The sequence below is a fragment of the Musa acuminata genome, chromosome BXJ2-9 (assembly GCF_036884655.1).
Source record: "Musa acuminata AAA Group cultivar baxijiao chromosome BXJ2-9, Cavendish_Baxijiao_AAA, whole genome shotgun sequence".
Classification (NCBI taxonomy): Eukaryota; Viridiplantae; Streptophyta; class Magnoliopsida; order Zingiberales; family Musaceae; genus Musa; species Musa acuminata.
This window is the reverse complement of record NC_088346.1, coordinates 46,492,072-46,512,731: the sequence shown is the minus strand read 5'-3', so window position 1 is coordinate 46,512,731 and position 20,660 is coordinate 46,492,072. Positions and strand designations below refer to the sequence as shown.

The 20,660-nt window shown below is 38.6% G+C and overlaps 1 protein-coding gene across 3 annotated transcripts in view; it reads left to right on the top strand.

The window, feature by feature from the left end:
• The window catches only part of LOC135585413 (187-kDa microtubule-associated protein AIR9-like), a 40,561-nt gene that overhangs the window by 13,622 nt on the left and 6,279 nt on the right, over positions 1-20,660 (top strand). For all 3 annotated transcript variants that reach the window (XM_065126891.1, XM_065126893.1, XM_065126892.1), the window contains exons 15-34: positions 906-1,041; positions 1,688-1,788; positions 1,881-1,928; positions 2,025-2,209; positions 2,310-2,427; positions 3,790-3,917; positions 4,109-4,277; positions 4,919-5,037; positions 5,173-5,341; positions 5,568-5,652; positions 5,732-5,805; positions 5,893-6,012; positions 8,475-8,670; positions 8,769-8,890; positions 8,984-9,191; positions 10,884-10,957; positions 11,708-11,846; positions 11,919-12,100; positions 12,468-12,623; positions 14,430-14,561. In XM_065126891.1, the coding sequence (XP_064982963.1) occupies positions 906-1,041; positions 1,688-1,788; positions 1,881-1,928; positions 2,025-2,209; positions 2,310-2,427; positions 3,790-3,917; positions 4,109-4,277; positions 4,919-5,037; positions 5,173-5,341; positions 5,568-5,652; positions 5,732-5,805; positions 5,893-6,012; positions 8,475-8,670; positions 8,769-8,890; positions 8,984-9,191; positions 10,884-10,957; positions 11,708-11,846; positions 11,919-12,100; positions 12,468-12,623; positions 14,430-14,561 (2,661 nt within the window). The remainder of the gene's footprint in view (positions 1-905; positions 1,042-1,687; positions 1,789-1,880; positions 1,929-2,024; positions 2,210-2,309; positions 2,428-3,789; positions 3,918-4,108; positions 4,278-4,918; positions 5,038-5,172; positions 5,342-5,567; positions 5,653-5,731; positions 5,806-5,892; positions 6,013-8,474; positions 8,671-8,768; positions 8,891-8,983; positions 9,192-10,883; positions 10,958-11,707; positions 11,847-11,918; positions 12,101-12,467; positions 12,624-14,429; positions 14,562-20,660) is intronic.

The window sequence follows — 20,660 nt, the reverse complement described above, 5'->3', positions numbered from 1 at the left end:
CACGTATGCATAGTTGCAGGCGTTTTCTCTTTGTATCCTTGAAAGGTTTCCTTCCAATGAAAACTCAGTTACCTGATGTATGGAAGAACCACAATTTTATGGTCAACATACCATGAGTGTTGTGTCTTATGTTTTTCTTACATGGAATGATTATTATGCACTTGATTCTTATTGCAGTTGTGTTTTTCAGTGGAGTAAACCAAGGTTTGCCTTTTGGGTACCGGACCGTTTCGGCAAACTGCTGGAACGGTACATGCCGGTCTGTACTGATGTTCTGACACATGGTATGCCGATGCGTACTAGTGGTCGGCAATGAAATAAAATAAAGAGAAATGGAAGGAGTGGTAGGGGAACAGAGGAGGAAGGAAGAGGGAAAAAGAGGAAGAAGTGGAGGAAGAAGAAGAAAGAAGAAGAAAGAAGAGGAGGAAAAGAGTGGTGGCAGCGTACCTGGGAGGCAGCGACAGCGAGGCAGTGCCATCTTACGCGACGGCAAAGCGACAGTGGCAGCAGTGGGGAAACGGCAACTGTAAGGTGGCGGCATCTCACGCGACAGTGGAACAGCAGTGGCGAAGTGATGATGGCAAGCCGGCTGCACCTTACGCAAGAAGAGTGCTCGCGGTCGCGAGCCCTAATCTCTTTTTTTTTTTGTTCTTTTTTTATGATGATTTGGACATGGGCCCACCATATCTTTGAATATTTTATTAATTTAACTGGACTGCTAGTACAGGGTGGTCCACGTACTGGTCCCCTGTCAGACCAGTATGTACTGCTGCCTGTACCGAGCAGTATTCCGCAGGATGGCAAACCCTGGAGTAAACACATTTGCTTATTAACTTATTTTCCTGCAGTGCTTACTGTTGTTGTTGTTGTTGCTTACTGTTTGTTGCCTATTTTCTTTGTTTCAGCTGCACCTTCAGTCAATAATGTGCAGATTATAGGAGATGCTGTTGAAGGAAACGTGATAAAAGGAGTTGGAGAATATTTTGGGGGAAAAGAAGGACCAAGCAGGTTCAAGTGGTTAAGAGAGAGTAAAGATTCAAGGTATATCTGAACTTATTGCCGAACCCTAAACTTAATTATTTTTTCTTTTAAGAACAAAATTAAAATTACTTAGTTGGGCAGTATGCATGTTACTAATTTACCTTCATTAAAAATTTGGACAAAAATAATCTAGAATACGTGAGCTGAATCACTTCTCTTTGATTCTTTCTACTTGAACCTGTAGTTGAAATTCATCAAATCCCCCGGACAAAAAGATTAGGGTTTTGGTCATATGCTGACCTTGTGGTTAGCAAAAAGAACCCCTTTTATATGGTTAACACATTGTCACTTTCAAAGCTTATCACTACTGAAATGCCTTAGCTATGAGTCATTGAGTTATGGTTATCAGCTGTTTTATAGTATTGCTATACCAGTGTCCTATTCAGTATGCTCATGTATCCTTAATTGTTGCAATATAATAAATCTCTGGCCTGTGGCATATCTGTACCTTTTTAATTGACATTATAGAGTAATGAAGCTTATTAGTTGAAGTGTGTTCTTGATTGTACAAGTTTTATTAATGGTAAAAGTGGAATAATTTTGCAATCCTACCTTACTTTCACAAGAATGCTGAAAAACTTGATATTCTTTCGCATTTTCTCTTTAACATATAAGTTTGTTTTCTATTTTGGATTTAATTTGGCAGCATTTGTGAACTAGCATCATCTGGTACGAGTGAATATACATTGACCAAAGAAGATATTGGAAGACGCTTGGTGTTTATTTATATACCCATCAATTTTGAAGGTATGTTCATGTGCTATTTCTCTTGAAAGTTATAGATTATTCAAATTGAGGAAAATTTTGTTGTCATGAACTCATTTTCTGTGGCTTTCCAGGTCAGGAGGGAAAATCAGCATCTGCCACTACAGAAATTGTAAAGAAAGGTATAAGCCAAACATCACATTTGCTTTATGCATCAATAAATTTGTTCTTTTCATCTAAAGTTTCTTTCCCCCCAATTTTATCACGGTGTTGTGAAGCCCCTCCAAAGGTAACCAATTTAAAGATCATTGGAGATCTTAGAGAGGGAAACAAAGTTACTGTTAGTGCTCTTGTCACTGGGGGAACTGAGGGATCTAGTAGAGTCCAATGGTTCAAAACAATTTCCCCAAAGTTGGAAGCTGAAAATTTTCTTGAAGCAGTTAGTACCTCCAAAATTGCAAAGGTGAGATATCTTAAGTTTTTTTTCATCAAATGCTACTCATAACTAACTTCTAAACGCAGTTGAAGTTGTTCACATTAAACATAACTTGATCCTTTCATAGGCATTTCGTATTCCCCTTGGTGCCGTTGGGTACTATGTTGTTGCAAAATTTACTCCTATGGCTCCTGATGGCGAAACTGGTGAACCTGCATATGCTATATCAGAGAATGTCGTTGAGAGTAAGTTGCATTCATTTTTATGATGCCATGAATTTCTTGAACACTTCTTTGATCGAGAAAGAGGTTCGTTTTGTAGGGATTGCTGCCAAGGTCTAAATTTGCTTGTTTTTTATATTTAATCTAGTTTTTGATTTGTAGAAATTAATGATTAACAACTGCAATTTCACAAGCATGGCACTGTATGCCTATGGTGACATTTTTTCTCAACTTCATTAAGAGATTTTTTTCATGCCACTGGAACGATGGTTTTTCTTAATACCTGTTACATGAAGTTCTGTTTGAAGTTTGAACCTTTCATATTTGCCAGTCGTTCAGATATTTATTTCAGATTCTATCTTTCAGCGTACTCTACTGTCCATATGCTTTTATAATACAATTCATTATCAAAGGTCCAAAACAAGTTTAGGTGTCTAGGAACAATCACTTTCCTTACTCTTAACCTATTAGGTGTCTAGGACTATGCACTAGATCCTGTGGTTCATGTGGGAATTATAGTTCCCAGGTTGGCAATTCTGGGATTTGATGTGACAGAGAAAAGATTGAAAATTTTTAATAAAGAATTTAGAGGCAAAGGATCTCTAAATGAAGAATAAAGTAAATGTCGGTTGAGCATTAAGACATTACCTGAATATGTCATGCGTCTGCCATGAGTTGAAAACCTGATTTATTTAAAAGATAATTGATGAGTGGAAGGTTGTTGCAAAATGCTGTAAGATGTCAACAGGGCAGCGAAAGATCATGCTGAGAGAGGAACAAGAATAGTGACAGGGACTGTGAGGACACAAAGAAGTTGCTGAGAAGAAAGATGCACAGTATGGTGGAATTTGGATTTTGAACCCTGTTTGAAGATTACCATATCATAAGAATAAAGATTGTAGTTACTAAACAACTGGATTAGTGGTATTACCCACAAAATTCAAATATTTGAGATGTGCAAAACTATATACTAACTTTATTATTTAAACAACATTTCTGCTTGTAGGGATAAGACTGCAAAATTAATTGTCCGCAGACCTTGCATTGGTGAAAACCTTGTGTGCCAGAGTGTACTTATGTTGCTTATACTTTGCAGTGTTTGAGTTCCATTGATTAATTTTGAACTCATTATTTTTTCTTATTCTCCACAGATCACCTGGCAAGTTCATAGAAAAACCTAAAATGCTTTACCTTTCAGTTAACATTTCTTAGAGCATTAAGTCTTGTCGTGTCTACTGTAATATAAACTGAATGTTTCATACTCAAGTTCAGAGTTGTTAGTTTTTCTATTGGTAGTGTCTGAATCATACTCTATCATGTATCCTCTACTCCTGTGTGATTCTTTGTGTTTCTAGGACATAAATAACTTCATATGATTTTTGGCAGCCCTTCCACCAAGCCTTAATTTTCTATCTGTCACTGGTGACTTTTCCGAGGGTGAGATGTTGACAGCATCATATGGTTACATTGGGGGCCACGAGGGAAAGAGTGTCTACAGTTGGTATCTCCATGAAGTATGCCCTCTCCTGTTTCTTATTAATAGTTCATGTTTTAAGAGCTGGGAAATAGATATGTTGATGATTTTCCCTGATCAGTTATAATATACAAATTTTGTTGGTTGTCTGCATCTCACATCTTCCAGAAGGAAATTCTTTTTGGTCTTCCTTTGTTCCATACTCCTTAATTTTGCCTTGGATATTTGCAGAATGAAACCGATGTAGGTGCCTTAATACTGGAGGCATCAGGACTTCTTCAGTACCGGATAACAAAAGATGCAATTGGCAAATTTGTCTCTTTTAAATGCACTCCTGTAAGAGATGATGGTATTATTGGTGAACCAAGAACTTTTATCGGACAAGAACGAGTTCATCCAGGTGCATATATGTCCTTTAAAATTTGTGATGAGTATTAACATGACAGATTAATACACACACACACACACACATATATATATGTGTGTGTATATATATATGTGTGTGTGTATATATATATGTGTGTGTATATATATACATATACACATACATAAATATACACATACATATATATACACACACACATATATATATATATACATACATATACATATATATACACATACATATATGTTAGACTTAAGACTGCATGACTCTGATGGAGTTTGACAAACTGAAGAGAAAAAGCTCTAAAAGCATAAAAATATGCCACCTTGTCTAAGCCAAAGAAGTAAATATTTTATCTGAAGTGAACTAAGTTAATCACAATTAATAGCATATCTGCAAACCGGGCATGTGTTTGCAAAACTATGGATGGGTAAGTGTTGATTTTTAGTTTTTTTTCGTGGCTCGTTTGTACCATGAGAAATCTTTTAGCACTTGCTGACTTATAAAATCATTTATTTCACTGAGTGGTGTGTTTTTTTTCCTTGCTTGCTACAATTACTACTGTCAGATGTATTCCTTATACTGACTGAATTTATAAAAAAAGAATGCCACCTATGCAAACGTGCATATTTTTCTAAAAACTGTTCAACTAACAGGAAGTCCAAGAGTGCTTTCCCTTAAGATAATTGGTGAGGCTGTTGAAGGAAACACATTGATTGCTGACAAGAAATATTGGGGTGGTGAAGAAGGTGATTCTGTCTTCCGTTGGTTCGTGGTCAGTAGGGTTCATCAGCTTTATCTGTTTTTACTATATCTTTTTAGAAAGATAATAACCAATTCTGACTTCTGGTTGTCCAGCTAGTTTAAATTTTCAGCTTTCATGTTAAATAAATTTATGATACATTTGCAGACTAGTCCTGAGGGCATCCAAAGTGAAATTGGAGGTGTTACAACTTCATCATATACCATAACAATCAATGATATTGGCTTTCTCATATCTGTTTCGTGTGAACCTGTTAGAAGTGATTTGGCTCGTGGTCCTATTGTCATTTCTGAATACATTGGTCCAATAGTACCTGGTATGTCTGTTCTCGCCCTTAGAAAACACATGTTTCTCAAGATCTACATTTCTCAACATTCCCTAATTTTACATTCAAACATGGTTCTTTTTCTGTCTTATCTTTTCATGTGGACCTTCCGTCTTGAACAATTAACCTTATTGACTTTACTACTGTTCCACATACAGTTGTTTCATATTTTTATAGATATCTCAACAAAGGCTTCTATCATTGAATTTTTTTGTAGGACCACCAACTTGTCGTAATCTCAAGTTTCATGGAACAATGACTGAAGGAGGGCGCTTGAGCTTTATTGCTGAATATAGTGGAGGGTTAGACTGCTTTGTTTCTGGTTAGTTTTTGATGAGCAAGTGTTTAAACCTGATAACCAGTTGTTGTTTTGTTTAACAGTGAACAAGGAAACTGCATCCATGAATGGTTCAGGGTGAAGAGTACTGCAGGAAAAACAAAAGTTACTGGTGCTGGTGAGTCCATTAGATTTTCAAACAAATTTCATTACCTAAATGTCATAGCACCATTAATTAGGCTCATCTGTAAAACTTATTTTTCAGAGTATCTAGATCTGACTATTGATGATGTTGGTGAACGCATTGAGCTGGTTTATACACCAGTTCGGAAGGATGGAACAACAGGAACTCCGAAGTTCATTATTTCAGATATCATTGTTCCTGGTAAGTATCTTTTACTTGGATCACATTATTTCAAGAATGGATATCTTCATCAACTAAGGTGTTGAACATCCTGAACTTATGGATCTGCACCATTTTGGCATGCAAGACAGGTTCATCGTGCAGATAATGTCATATAAAGAACCAGATGTTTGTATGGCATCTGCTTTGACAATCAAGGTGTTAGACATTCTGTACTTGGTAGTTGATAAGCTGATACCATCCTAGCATCAATTTAGCACACAGCATAGGTCTGTGTTGCACATCTTATCAAATACTGAACTATCCATTTGCATGTTCTTGTGGTCAGTATAGGCATCTGAGATAATGATTTGGAGATGGAATTCAAAGGATGCAAATGCTGATATGGATATTATACACCCTAAACGTCAGAATTGTACAAGTAGATTGGGTATATCACTAGAAGAATCATAAATTGGTTTACCTTGATATGATAGAGGGGTAGGAATCGTGACCTAAACAGTTTCAGTGAAACTCAGTATAATCTGCTGGGTTTAGTTCAGGTTTGGATCAACCATATCTTTCTTCATACATCGATGTTTTGCAAACACAAAAAAATAGGGAATACATGCCTTGACCCACCAACCCAACTCAACTCACCAGTTGCAGATTGGGAGAAATCTTGATCCACTGGCTTGTTGGGTGGGGTTTGGGTCAAGCCTGAATCCCCTTAATATCCATATCATTCTAGCCCTAGTAAGCATATTGCCAGAACATTGTTGGGTCAATACTGTCTGTTTCAGATACCATGATATTTGATTCATGCAGACAGGAACCAAATATCAGTTGAAAAAAATAGTTTGATAGAGTGGTTATGGATCTGAATCGGATGTTATCATATTAACACTAATCAGATATTGCGACAAATAGCTTCAATTATGTAGCGTGGTACCTAATATTCTTTTCTAATTTGGAAATAAACTATAAGTGTATGCAACAAACATAGCCATGCTCTTGTTTCTTAATGTGAAAGACCATAAAAAGCAGTTGTTTTTTGTTGTCTGTACAACCCCCACAAAATTATTGCCCTGTGATACCAAATCTTCTAGTAATCATGTCATTTGTGTTCCTAGTAATATAATACATAATTAATTCTCTAACTCAGATCTATCAATGAGTTCTTTGATAAAATTATAGGCATTTGGTTTACAGTAGTAAAGGATGAGAGAGAATGTAGTTTATACTTCAAAAAGAACCAACATAGTTGCCTATTTCGAAGTATATTTGGGTATCCAGATCTAAACAACAATCAACCACCATATTTTCCATCTGTTGGTTGTGTGTTTAGATAATGATAATTTTGCTCCACCTTGAAATAGACTTTCCATGTACTTGATGGCTCGACCTACTTGCAGTCCCAAAGGCTCTGCATAGTGTGGGATATGTGGTATTTATTTTATTGTAATGCATCAACTGTTGGCTATCTTGGACACATGTGACACATAAATCTTGATCTTTTTCTATGGTGATTATTGCATTATTTTTGTCAGTACTATAATGGGCAAATATGCCACTTCATACAAGTATGTTTCTCATCATTTCCACTTTTATGTGCTTGAAAGAAGAAATATAATTTGTGTGTATTTATATTTTCCTAATATTTTATCCTCTCTTTCTCTCTTCTCTATTTTTCCTCTGGTATTACTTAAAATGTGTTCTTCCCTCAAAGAATGAAGGTGCTCAATATCTCAGTTACTATGATGCTGAAATATGTGTTTTTCTAGATATAAAGAGGATAAAATAAAACAAAAAATGGTCATAAATAAATAAATCAAGGTTTGCGATATCGAGGCATACTGCTCGGTACGAGTGGTATGTACCGGTCTAACAGGGGATTGGTATGGGCGATACATTAGTAAACCCCATTGTACCATGTGTTGGTACACTTGGTATGGCTTGGTATGTACCATACCGATAGTTGGTCGGTACACTGGTATGGACTGGTAAGACAAAACATGAAATAAATAATAAATATTTATGTACGAGCAAACTAGTGGTCTTAGCATGAGAACAAAAAGATTACTCTTGATCTCTGTGGTAACTTGCACTCAAAATATCTTTATCATGGATGGTAGTGAATGGCCAGCAAGTCTTCTATATGGAATGTTTGTAATGTAAGGACTATTGATATATCCACAGGTACAACTTGGACATTATGAACAATAAGTAACCTGGTATCTTGATGGCAATATATCCATACAGTGGATCCTTTCTGCTGTTGTGCAGCAAAATGAAATGCCTAATTACTCATTTTAGACAGATTTGGTTGAATTAGGTTTACTTAATAATTATAATTGCATAGAATAACTCAAACTAATGTGTAGTATGAGTATCTCAGTTTTTTGTTCAGAAACTTCTATTTTTTTGTGATTTCTGTAGTATATACAAAAAATCCAATTTCATGATTATATCACTATAAATTTATCTTTTTGCCCATTATACAGCGGATCCAAAAGGTATTGATCTTGTCCAGCCAAGCTGTTGTGAGGATGAGGAAGTTGTTCCCCTTAAATCATACTATGGTGGAAAGGAAGGAACTGGGAAATATATTTGGTACAGAACCAAAGAGAAGATAGATGAGTCAGAACTTTTGAATAGAGTTTCTGTCACTGATGATATTCTTGTTGTTGGAGAAACCCTGTGAGTTGTGGTTTAGGCAACCTTTATCCTACTGAGATTCTTGTTCAAGTACTTTATAATAAAGCTTGGCTTTTTTGGATACTGAAATGTGTGAACAGAACATACACACCGTCACTTGAAGATGTTGGTTCTTACCTGGCCCTTCACTGGGTGCCTACACGTGCAGATGGGAAACAAGGTGCTCCATTAGTTGCTTTTAGCAGCCAACCGGTCATGGCAGGTTGTCTTGATTTGTATGGTGCTCTGTCTTATTAATACTTGTCTTGTTTGATTATTCTTTTTTCTTATTGTTCAAAATTTTTGAATGATGCAGCTCTTCCTTCTGTTTCGGAAGTACACATAAAGCTTCTTAATTCAGGTGTATATGCTGGAGAGGGAAAATATTATGGTGGATATGAGGGATCAAGCCTCTATAGTTGGTATAGAGAAAGTAAAGAAGGAACTATTGTCCTTATCTCCGAGGCTAATTCCACCACCTATGAGGTTACAGATTCAGATTATAATTGCCGTCTATTATTTGGGTAAGTATTTATTTGTTTGTATATTTTTGTTGCTCTTTGAAAGCTATTCAATTGATCGCTTAAAAATTATTTGTTAATATCACTAAATTATACTATCTGCAATTTTTTTGATATTGATTATGGGTAACTATGATTTCTTATCAAGTAACCTTAACTGAAGAACTGGTGATAGCAATATTGTTCATGTATACATGAACATGATTACCCCCCATGGGGTGGGCCCTGGGGAATGTTTGCATTATTGCATGGTCCCTGAACCATTGAGAATATTATTTGCCACATTTCTCTTCCATATGTGACCCTCCTGTGCATCTTTCAGCCCCCAAGAGCCCTGGTCATGTGTGTTAAACAATACTTATCTAAAATCTTTGGTGAAGTTTCTTGACCTCAACTTTTCTAAAGATGACCATGGCACATACCATTTCACAAGCATCACATTTAACTATTGTATAAATTCTAAAATGAATTTGTTTTAATATTTTTGCCAATCTATGTTATCTTTTGAAATTGTTTGCAGTTAAAATGGATATGTTTGAAATTTTTATCTATTGAAATTGTTTTCAATTAACATTAATGTAGTTCACTTTTCAATCTAACTATTTTCGCATGCCTTCGTTTGAAACCTGGCTCCACTCCAAGTGGTATCTGTGCAGTCTGCTAGTCTGTCTATTCTTGAGCTGCTAATTTACTGAAATTGTGACTCTTCAGCAGTCTTGATGAAACACAATAATCTACTGGCTGCAACTCAGGGTGTGCTCATAACCCAGTGTCTTGGTACATATGATAACATGTTCAAAATACCAGTTTTGGTCAGTGCTCCATCGTACGTACCTCATTGGTAAAGAATATGTCAGTTAACATGGTAGTATGACCAGTGTAACAATCCAAATGGCACATGGAATTTCCTTTAGCACATTCCTTTGTTTTGTTTCCCTCAGTTGGATTTAATAATGGCCATAGAGAACTGAGCCTTTATCTGATAATGGTTGTAGAAAATGGAACTGACCGGACAAGAACCAAAATCTGAGTGATAGGGTTTGATTATCACAGAATTGGTGAATTAGGCATTTGGTTAGTACTTCTAGTCGACTGTGATGCAGCATACTACAGAAGCTGCAATCATCAGACAATGCTTCATATATGATTATGCACAATCTGTTGTGGGAGGAGTTGTTTATTCCATATGAGGTGTCAGATGCAGTAACTGTGGCAGGTTGTTTTACCATCTGGTTCATAGCACAGATTTGAGAAACACATTATGATAAACAAATATGAGAATAAGAAAAAAGATTGAACACATTTGCCATATCCCTGATTTCTGGTTGTGGCAGATAAAAGGTGCTTTGTGTCCAGCACTTCTCCATCTTTCTGAGTTTCACGGATGCTAGGGGTTGCTCCTCAGATAATACATGTAAGAAAGCTATAGATATACTCACGACTTAATATGGTGGATCCCTTCCAAGATTCCAATTTTCAGCAAAATACATTTCTTATTAATAGTTACTCTATTTTGATGTAATTGTCTCCAGTTCCTTGAAGAGATTGTTAACAATTTTTTCGCCTATTTAAATATATATTTTTATTCATTTTCAAGTTACCTAACTGCATATAATTCTTCAGAGTTACGCCTCGTGCATACAGAGTCTAATCCTTGGATTGTTTAAGAATTAATCTTAAAATATTATCTGGCAGCTACACTCCTGTTCGTTCTGATGCAGTTGTAGGAGAACTTAAGTTATCAGAACCATCTGAAATAATTCTTCCAGGTATGTTTGTTTTCTGCCTTTGGAACAACTTCTTTCCTTGTAGGATACATATTATCTTCTTTTTCTGACAATGGTAATGGTAGCTTTTGGGTGTCCAAAAGTTAACTAGATTTTTATATCTAAAAATCTGTTGTTTCCTATGCATGTTAGACGGCATATCTGCTAGATTGTATAGCATGTGGACACTTCTGGAAATTTAATGGAGTGTGCAACAGATTGTATAACATTTTTCTCTACTTCTCTGTTAAGTTTTTTTTGTTTGTCCTTTATGTCTTTCTGTACCTGTGTCTAGATTTAATTTTGCATCAGTAACTGTATAGTAGGTCATGAGCCTAATTTCTTAATGAAATAACCTCTGTGATTGCTGGGGTAAGGCTTTGTACATCCAATCCTCCTTGTAACCCAACTGGCAGAGACCCATGCACTAGGATAATTTTCTTAGATAACTTGTTTAGAACATTGGTATATCCCCATCATTAAGATTTAACTGCAACACATAAAACTAGACAGCTGGTTATTTTGCTGAAAAATACCAAGTGTATGTGTGGCACCAGTACTTTGGTTGTATCTTATTTGTTCCAGAAAGTCTTTTGTCCTTGTGTATCAGAAGTTCTGATGTTGCCAATGTTTTGGCAGACATTATTGGATACATGCAAAATTATAGATGTCTACATCTTCAAATTCTTTGAATGCTAATGTTACTTTAAAATTCATCTCATAGTAAACACAATGATTCATGTTTTCCTCCAGAGATTCCAAAAATTGAGATGCTTTCTTTCAAAGGAAAAGAAGTTGAGGGTGAAATACTTACGGCTGTTGAAGTAATTCCTAAGAGTGATATTCAACATCATATCTGGAACAAGTACAAGAAAGAGATTAAGTACCAATGGTAATGCAAGATAAGTTACTTTATTTACCTTTTTTTATGAATTTATCACTCAATAATAAACTTGTGGAACAGGTTTTCCTCGATAGGAGATGGGGAGCACCAGTCCTTTGAAATATTGCCATCTCAACTATCTTCCTCTTATAAGGTGTGCTTTGAGGATATAGGCAGACGTTTCAAATGTGAATGCACTGTAACAGATGTGTTTGGAAGATCAAGTAATACTGTGTCAGCACAAACATCTGCTATATTGCCAGGTCTTTTCATTACCTTGCCACTAATTTCTAGTTGGAACTAAGCCGAAGAACCATGCCAATGATTTATAGGCTAATTACTGGACATAGTAGTGGAAACGTTACTGTCCTTTTACTTGCAAGATAAAAGTAATTCGAAGTATCTTACAGTGCCAACTGATTTTCATCATTGTGACATTGTCCTATCGATCGGGATGGAGCACCTTCTCTTTGTAAATGTTCTAAATTTTCTACTATCCAAAACTTGAATTCTGAAGCTCAAACTACTAGTCTAGATCTCCAGTCTTTTAATTGCGTCCAAAATCTTTTGGCAAGATCAAGCAATTGTTGCATCACTAGTCTGCTCTATGACACAATTTGCTGCTTTCAGGTATTCCCAAAATTGATAAGTTGGAGATTGAAGGAAGAGGCTTCCACACAAACTTGTATGCTGTTCGAGGCATCTATAGCGGTGGGAAAGAAGGCAAGAGCAGAATTCAGTGGCTTAGGTCAATGGTTGGAAGTCCTGATCTAATCTCAATACCTGGTATAACAAACTTGCCATCAGAACTATGATGTTCACTATTTAAATTCAAGAAACATTTTCTACTGCAAAACGAACTTTACTTTTCATTTATGGAAAAGGAAACTAATTGACTGCATAATATACTTTTAGCTGTGGCTGCTTTGGTTTTGATTGCATTTTTTTCTTATGGAGCATGCAACATACATCTCGTTATTAGCTGAATAGATGTCCATGTACCACAGATTTTTCTTCTGCTGAGTGACATTGGTAAGGTAATTATGTCTGGACAGCTGATGGATCTTACACTTGTGTCGACTGCCATTTGCATCCATCCTTGTTTTGAAATCATACACATTACCGACCCAACCATTTGGCCTTGAACGGTCCTAGTTTGCTCTGGATAATGGTTAAAATATGGGTTTAGGTTTTTTACTTTTCTTATTTTTTGTCATCATTGTATTTATGTTTATTGTTATGATGGTTCTGGCCTTGGATTTTGTTACATCTGGCTGTGGCACAAACTAGCATTCTCATCCTCTGATTTTTGCCCATGTCCTCATTGGTGACTGTGGCTTCATGTTATATCTAATTAAGTTTGCTCCTGTGTGATGTTTAATTTGAACTTTTTTGTTTCTCTGTAATGTTCTTTTCCTTTTTTCTGTTCTTCTTTACATAGTTAGTGCTGGTGGTCTGCAAGCTGGCCCAGCATGGCACAGACCATGCTGGCAATCAGTCAGCAACCTCCATGCTCCTAGAAACCTAGAACTCAAATCCTTACTAGGATTTGAGTACATAGGAGGTTGCAAAGACCAAAGACTACATCTTATCCAGAATTCTTAAACAGATTGGTAAATAGGATGAATTAACTTATTAATAAAAAACTATTAGGCATGCAAATTGATGTATTGAACGGTGGACCATGTATTGCCAAGTGACATCTTTTTTAATATATGCTGTTAACTCTCTATCACTGAATTCTAAAAGGTTTCACATTCATTATTTATCAATTAGCAGCATATGGCATCCAAAAAAAGCAAAGCAATAGATTCCAGCTAAGGCTTATTAAATCATTCAAACCAGGAAACAAAATTGCTGTGATACATTTAATTGATATGTGCTAAAAGAGTTCCTCGCTACCAAGATTTTGGTCAAGTTCGCAAAATGTTTTTTATCAAGTATATTAAAGACTTCATAACATTACTTCAACCATTAAAAAAGGGTCATGCAGACCTACATTAACATTTGTCACAGGGTGTCCCCTTACTCAAAAAGGGCCAACATAGCAAAAGTCATGTTGGTTGTCTAAAATGAAATTGCATTATATTTCTGACAAAAAGAGCTTGGTTGAATTGGGTTACAATGATTCAAGTCATTTCAAAAGAATATTTTGCTTGGTCTAATTCTGAGCTACCAAACTTGATGTTCTGGTAAATCAGGTCTCTGTGATCTGATATGGACATTTGATTATATGATTGGATTTAATGCATTTGTTCGAGGTTGGGACAATATGAACTGTCCACAAGGATTGAATAAAATGTCTACTGTTGTTTGACACAACTGCTAAATATTCTTTAGCAGTTCATGTTGTCTTGTGCCCTGTGGCCAATGAGGGCAAGGGACCTGTGGTCTGCGTTCATCCTTATAAACACAATGTTAAACATGATTATGTTTTGAGCTATATCTGATATTTGAAATTGACTTGTGGCCAACTCCTTTCATGTCAACTTTTGTTTGAGGGAATTTTGTATTTTGATCTACAGCTTATGCTTTTTACCTCACCATTCAAAGCTCTATTATCTTCCCTTTTTCAACATTCTATCATTACAGGTGAGACAAGTAGGATGTATGAAGCTAATGTTGATGACGTAGGATATAGACTTGTGGCTGTTTATACTCCAGTAAGAGAAGATGGAGTCGAGGGACAGCCTGTTTCTGCATCAACAGACCCAATTTCAGTTGGTATGAATTTCTTTAGATTGTTCAGCATGGGTATGCTTTTAGTTCATTGCTTTTCAGTATATTAATTAAATAGTTCAACTATGGTTAATCAAGCATGTTAGTCGTAGATATTTCATTTTCTGACTACTTCTAACAATCTTAAAACAACCTGGGTGCTGTTAGTTGCCTGAATTTGGAATTGCTATGAGTGCAAAGCGGGCATTTGATCAAATGCAGGTGCTTAATTACCCACATTGAAACTGTCATTCGTTAGTGTAACTTAAGCCTTTAACCCTGTATTTCCATCTAGGACTAAACTGCTTGCATGTGAAAATGCAGGCTACTTTTAGCTTGGAAGCCACAACTTTGAATATGCCTTTTGACAACTCCTGACATCATCCTTCTTGACCCCTGCTACCGCCTCCACTGATTGTGCCTCGCTTATCATGACCTGCGGTAACTAATCAATTGGCTTGATGAGACTAGAATCACGTGACCCAAAATGCTAAGCTCAAGATTGTTTAACCAATTTTAGGCCTTCTCCTACTTCCAAAGCAATGAGAGATGCAGTTGTTTATATAGAGAACTGAAGGCATAGGCTCGGGTGATCTCTAGTCCCTCGTCGACACCCTTTATCCAGCCGTTCCCTTTAAAAACCAAGGGCGCCCTTCTGTGGGCGCCGACGCTAAAAACCAAGGGCGCCCTTCTGTGGGCGCCGACGCTAGACTCCAGATTTCTTAAAAGGCGAAGAACGCCGACGCTAGACTCCAAACTTTGCACGGCTCCCCGGGGCTCAGTGCGACAGCTAGTGACCTAAAAATGCCATAACTATTAAAAGTTGAAGCTTTCCAGCCTGTGGGCAGCATCTTGTGTTAGTGTGAGGGCCCTCTCTAATTGCTGCTGCTGCTGAAGGACAGTTGGTAGCCAGTCTTTGTACCAGTTGTCTTTTCCTCCACTCCTCCTTTGGTATTCTTCCGTCTTTGCTGAGTGGATGCTGAGGAGGCACCGTAGTGTGACGCAGGCTTGTCGAGCGGCCTCTCTTTGAATAATTTTGAGCTCTTTTTCAACTGTTTCGAGATCTCGAAGGGGGATTCCTGTTCGGGATCCTGCCCTGAGCTTGGCGATCCCCTGTAGGTATTGTTCTGCCAGGTCGTCAGGAATTGGTTGAGGTAGGCTGCAGCTCTTGGGCTTGGTCTCGCTTGGACCTCCTTGGTAGCCTCCAGCATTAGGATTGCTTGCTCGTCCGGCCATCCTGCGACTAGAATATTTATTAGTCTAGATAGGGAATCGGCGAGAATGTTACTGGTTCCTTCGATGTGCTCGAATTTCACTTCAACGCCGCATCCGGTTATATAGTCGACGAAGGCCATCCACCGGACCCTAGAAGGTTTGTTCTGGGCAGACTTGTTGAAGAAGTTGAAGGAACCAGTGAAATTCGAGCACATCGAAGGAACCATTCTCTCGAAAAAGAAATCAAAGCACTAAAATCCTCAGTCGAGACACTTTCAGTCTTGCTCTTCGAAAACAACCCAATATCAAGACAGGAGATAAAAGGCCTGATAATAGAACTATCAAAGGAATTTCTAGAAAGAGGACTCAACCAGAAACTCTCAAAAATAGAAACTCTCCTAACAAAAATAGAGAGGCAAATCTGCGGATGAGCCACTTATTCACTAGGAGTACCGAGTCCTACAGAGAAGCACTCAAAGCCACAGAATCTATTGATTCTCCATCCCTTGGATTCCTGAAATCTAACGATTACCCAGGAACCCAAAGCCATCAGGCAGCCATAATCAAACAGCATAATACCCAAATACAGCTACCAGTACAAATCGCTGAAGATATAAAGGGGATACGAACAGAGTTACAAACAATACGAGAAATCCAGCAGCAAAAGACTGGACCTACTCAGGGTCTTCCGGAAGACTTGATCACCAAATTATCAAATCTAAGCCTAGGATCTTCGGAAAGACCTAAAGAAGCTCAAGGAAGAATCCTTGTGTTCAAAGGATCCTATTCAAATCCTCAAGCAAGTTCAACAATGACGACCCGAACCTCTAGGCAAGAAGCGTCAACATCTGCCCCTCTCGTCGAGGATCAGATCCGCGATTACAGGAGGAGCCATAGAAGGCTATTCAACGCGCAACAAGCGACAAGGCGAATCGGGCAAAGACTGCTGGGAGGACCAACCATTTCCCAGCAAGTACTTGAGCAACAGATAAGCCTCCAAGTACAACTGAGGCTCTCCATGAGGGAAAGGGCAACAATAGCACCTGCAGAGGTGTTATACCACTCCAGACGTGATGATGCCCACCATCGCGTGTACACACACCGATCGGAAGAAGCCATGCTGGTTACTAACAACCAGGAAGATAGAGCTTTCATTATGGAAGAAAGCTACGATCAATTGCAGAGAAGCCATATGCAATACATCCACTTGGGAATACTCAAGTCAGGGTGCAAACCCTTCACAGACAGGAGGAAGGGACACTAGCACTACTGGTGTTCAGGACAACAGATGGACAGATGACAGATCCATCATAGCCACCATGGAAGTAGACTTAACTCGAGGCAGCCAACTGGTCTACGTGATCCCAGATATAATGATGACAATTAGGGATTTTTTTCACAATATCCAACTATCAATCCTCGCTAGAGGCTACGACACATGGCGGGATGGTGAAGCAAATCTGCTAATTACACGAGGCATGGTGGGGCGACTTTCAAATACCCCGAATGTCGCCTTCGCGCACGAAATATCACGGGTGGTGGACTACCTAACAAGCCACGGTGTCCGGGCACTCCCCGGAAGAAGGTACTCCACAGCTGAGCTACGTGGCAGAGACTGGGTTATTCGACCAACCCAGATTATGGTACCAATGCAGCCTGCAGAAATAAGGAGTCGCAACCTTATTGATGGAAGGATATCCATAAGTTTCGACACCTACAAAGCTGCATCAACATCCAGCCGAATCAACTATAATAACGCAGACGACGAGGCACTCAGTGATGAAGAAGAAATTCGGAACCACACCATAGCCGTCAACATTCAACTATCTGACGACAGCGAAGATGAAGCTAATGAATTACGTCAATATCTAAATTCTTATCAGGAAGTTGACGTTTCTGAAGATGGAGGGGAATTACCATACCCTCAAAAATACCAAAAGGAAGTGGTTGCAGCCGGATTGGAAGAAGATCTAGAGATGGAATACCCCCACCTGGCTAGATTATCTCAACAGGTATATGCATCGTCGGCAGTATCAAATTACAGACCACCCACCGACTCAACAATGGAACCAGCCAACTACCCCCCAACAGTAAACATAGAATCAACAAGCCAGAAGCCTGCGTACGAAGGCTACTCCAGGCAGCCAAGGTTTAAATCAAAAGACCTGTCTGAAGCATGGAATCTCCCGTCAGCATTTCAACAGCAAGGGGCGATGTTCATAATCCCATCCCAACTTAGGATGTTTGAGGAAGTATTTATGAGATGGGAGTCAATAACAAAGAATTTGGTCTCCCTACAAGGATTCACCGATCCCCAAGCCAAAATGGAGTTTATCGAAAATATGCTTGGTGAAGCAGAAAAACTAGCATGGATCCCATGGCGGATGGTGTACCCTGAAGAATACCGGTTATTAATGGCCAACGCGGATGGTTCAGGAGGAACACAAAACATCCTCTCACAACTGAGGACAATTTTTATGTTAGAAGACCCCTTCCAAGGATCCACCACAGCACAAGAAGAGGCCTACCGGGACCTTGAAAGGTTATCATGCACAAACCTTAAACATATTATCCAATTCCTGAATGACTATATGAGGCTTGCGTCAAAAACAGGAAGGCTATTCACAAGCCCAAAACTCTCAGAGAAATTATGGTCTAAAATGCCCGGAGAACTAGGCAAAAGGATCAAGGAGGCATTCGAAACAAAATACAGGGGAAACACAATAGGGGTAATCCCAAGAGTATTATTTTCCTACAAATACCTAGAGGCAGAATGCAAGGACGCGGCTTTCAGAAGGGCCCTTAAAGATCTATCCTTTTGCAGCGAAATTCTCATTCCAGGATACTACAATAAACCAGAAAGAAGGTATGGCGTAAGGAGATCAACAACCTACAAAGGAAAACCACACTCCTCCCATGCTAGAATTGAGAAAAGGAAGCACTTGATTAGAAACAAGAAGTGCAAATGCTACCTATGCGGGGAAGAAGGGCACTTTGCAAGGGAATGCCCCAATGATCGCAAAAATATTAAAAGGGTAGCCATGTTCGAACAGCTTGACCTCCCAGATGATTATGAAATCCTATCAGTACAAGAAGGAGAGAATCAAAGCGATGCAATTTACTCCATCTCTGAGGGAGAAGACGTGGAAAGTCTACAGCATGGTATCCATTCCTTTACTCATAGAATATTTGCCCTCATTGAAGATAGCAGAACCTGGTGGATCGGGCCTGACACGGGATATAGGGCCCGGGTGCAAGTCTCCCAAACACAAGCCGAATGCAAACATATATGGGAAATTAACACGGAACTACCAGCCAGCATGGAAATATGTAATTGCTGCAAAAGGACGACCCAAAGGAGGCATAGGAGGCACTGCCCTCTATGTGAAATTACTTCATGCGGAATGTGCAGCATCTATTATTTCAGAAAAAGAACCCCAGTAATGACCGAGGAACCACCGAGGTATGAGCCCAAGAATTTGCTTCAACAACAGCAAGATTATATTAACCATTGTGAAGCAGAAATCAGAAGATTGAAGATGGCTGTAGAATCTGAACAACAGAAGGCAAAGGAATTAGAAGAAATACAAATACAAGCCATAGCAACTGCCCAAGAAAACCTCCGGTTACAGCATGAGATATGCGAATGGAAGAAAAGGTATGATCAGCTGGAAGGAGAGGCAATGGAAATTGATCGACTAAGGTTAGAGAAAGCTGATTTACTAAAAGAAATGCAAGAGCTTAGGACAAAAGAAGCGGAGGAAAATGAAGAAATGTTCGTCCTACTGGCTGAAGAAACACAGAAGGCTTTATCTATAGAAACAAAGGAAACAGGAGGATCCAGAAAAGCCAAAAACATGCTCTTCAACCTAGAGGTACGAATTGAAATCCCAAGTATCCCCTCCTTTAAGATAAATGCCATATTAGACACAGGAGCCACAACCTGCTGCATAGATGAAAATTCCATACCAAAAGCAGCAATGGAGGAAAATCCCTACATTGTACATTTCAGCGGGATAACATCCAAGACAACGGCCAACAAAAAACTAAAAGGTGGCAAAATGACTATAGGGGATAACACATTCAGGATCCCCTATACATATGCTTTCACAATGAAGCTGGGAGACGATATCCAAATGATAATAGGGTGCAACTTCATACGGGCCATGCAAGGAGGAGTAAGGATAGAAGGTAACACCGTTACTTTCTACAAAAATCTTACTACAGTCAACACGCTACCCTATGTCCCAGTATCAGCAGCAATAGAAGAACTGGATCTTGAAGAGGATGAGTATATCCAGATCCAGGAATCTGTCCTCTTCTCCGCAGCTCAGCAAGGCAGTAACCTGATCAAAGAAAGGTTCGGAGGCCTACTGAATCAGCTGAAGGCCCAGGGATACATAGGGGAAGACCCCCTAAAACACTGGGAAAAGAACAAAATTATATGCAAACTAGAGATTAAAAACCCAGACTTCGTAGTAGAAGACAAGCCCCTTAAGCATCTTACACCATGAGCAAAGGAGGCTTTCGCTAAACACATAGACGCCCTTCTAAAGATTGGAGTAACAAGGCCAAGCAAGAGCAGACATCGCACAACTGCCATAATAGTCAACTCCGGAACAACAGTAGACCCAGACACCGGAGTGGAAAAAAAAGGGCAAGGAAAGGATGGTATTCAATTACAAAAGGCTGAATGACATCACGGAAAAGGACCAGTATAGCCTACCAGGGATAAACACCATCCTACGAAAGGTCAGTAATAGCAAAATTTACTCAAAATTTGACCTCAAATCAGGATTTCACCAGGTAGCCATGCATCCTGACTCAATTGAGTGGACCGCCTTTTGGGTTCTCGACGGACTATATGAATGGCTAGCAATGCCATTCGGA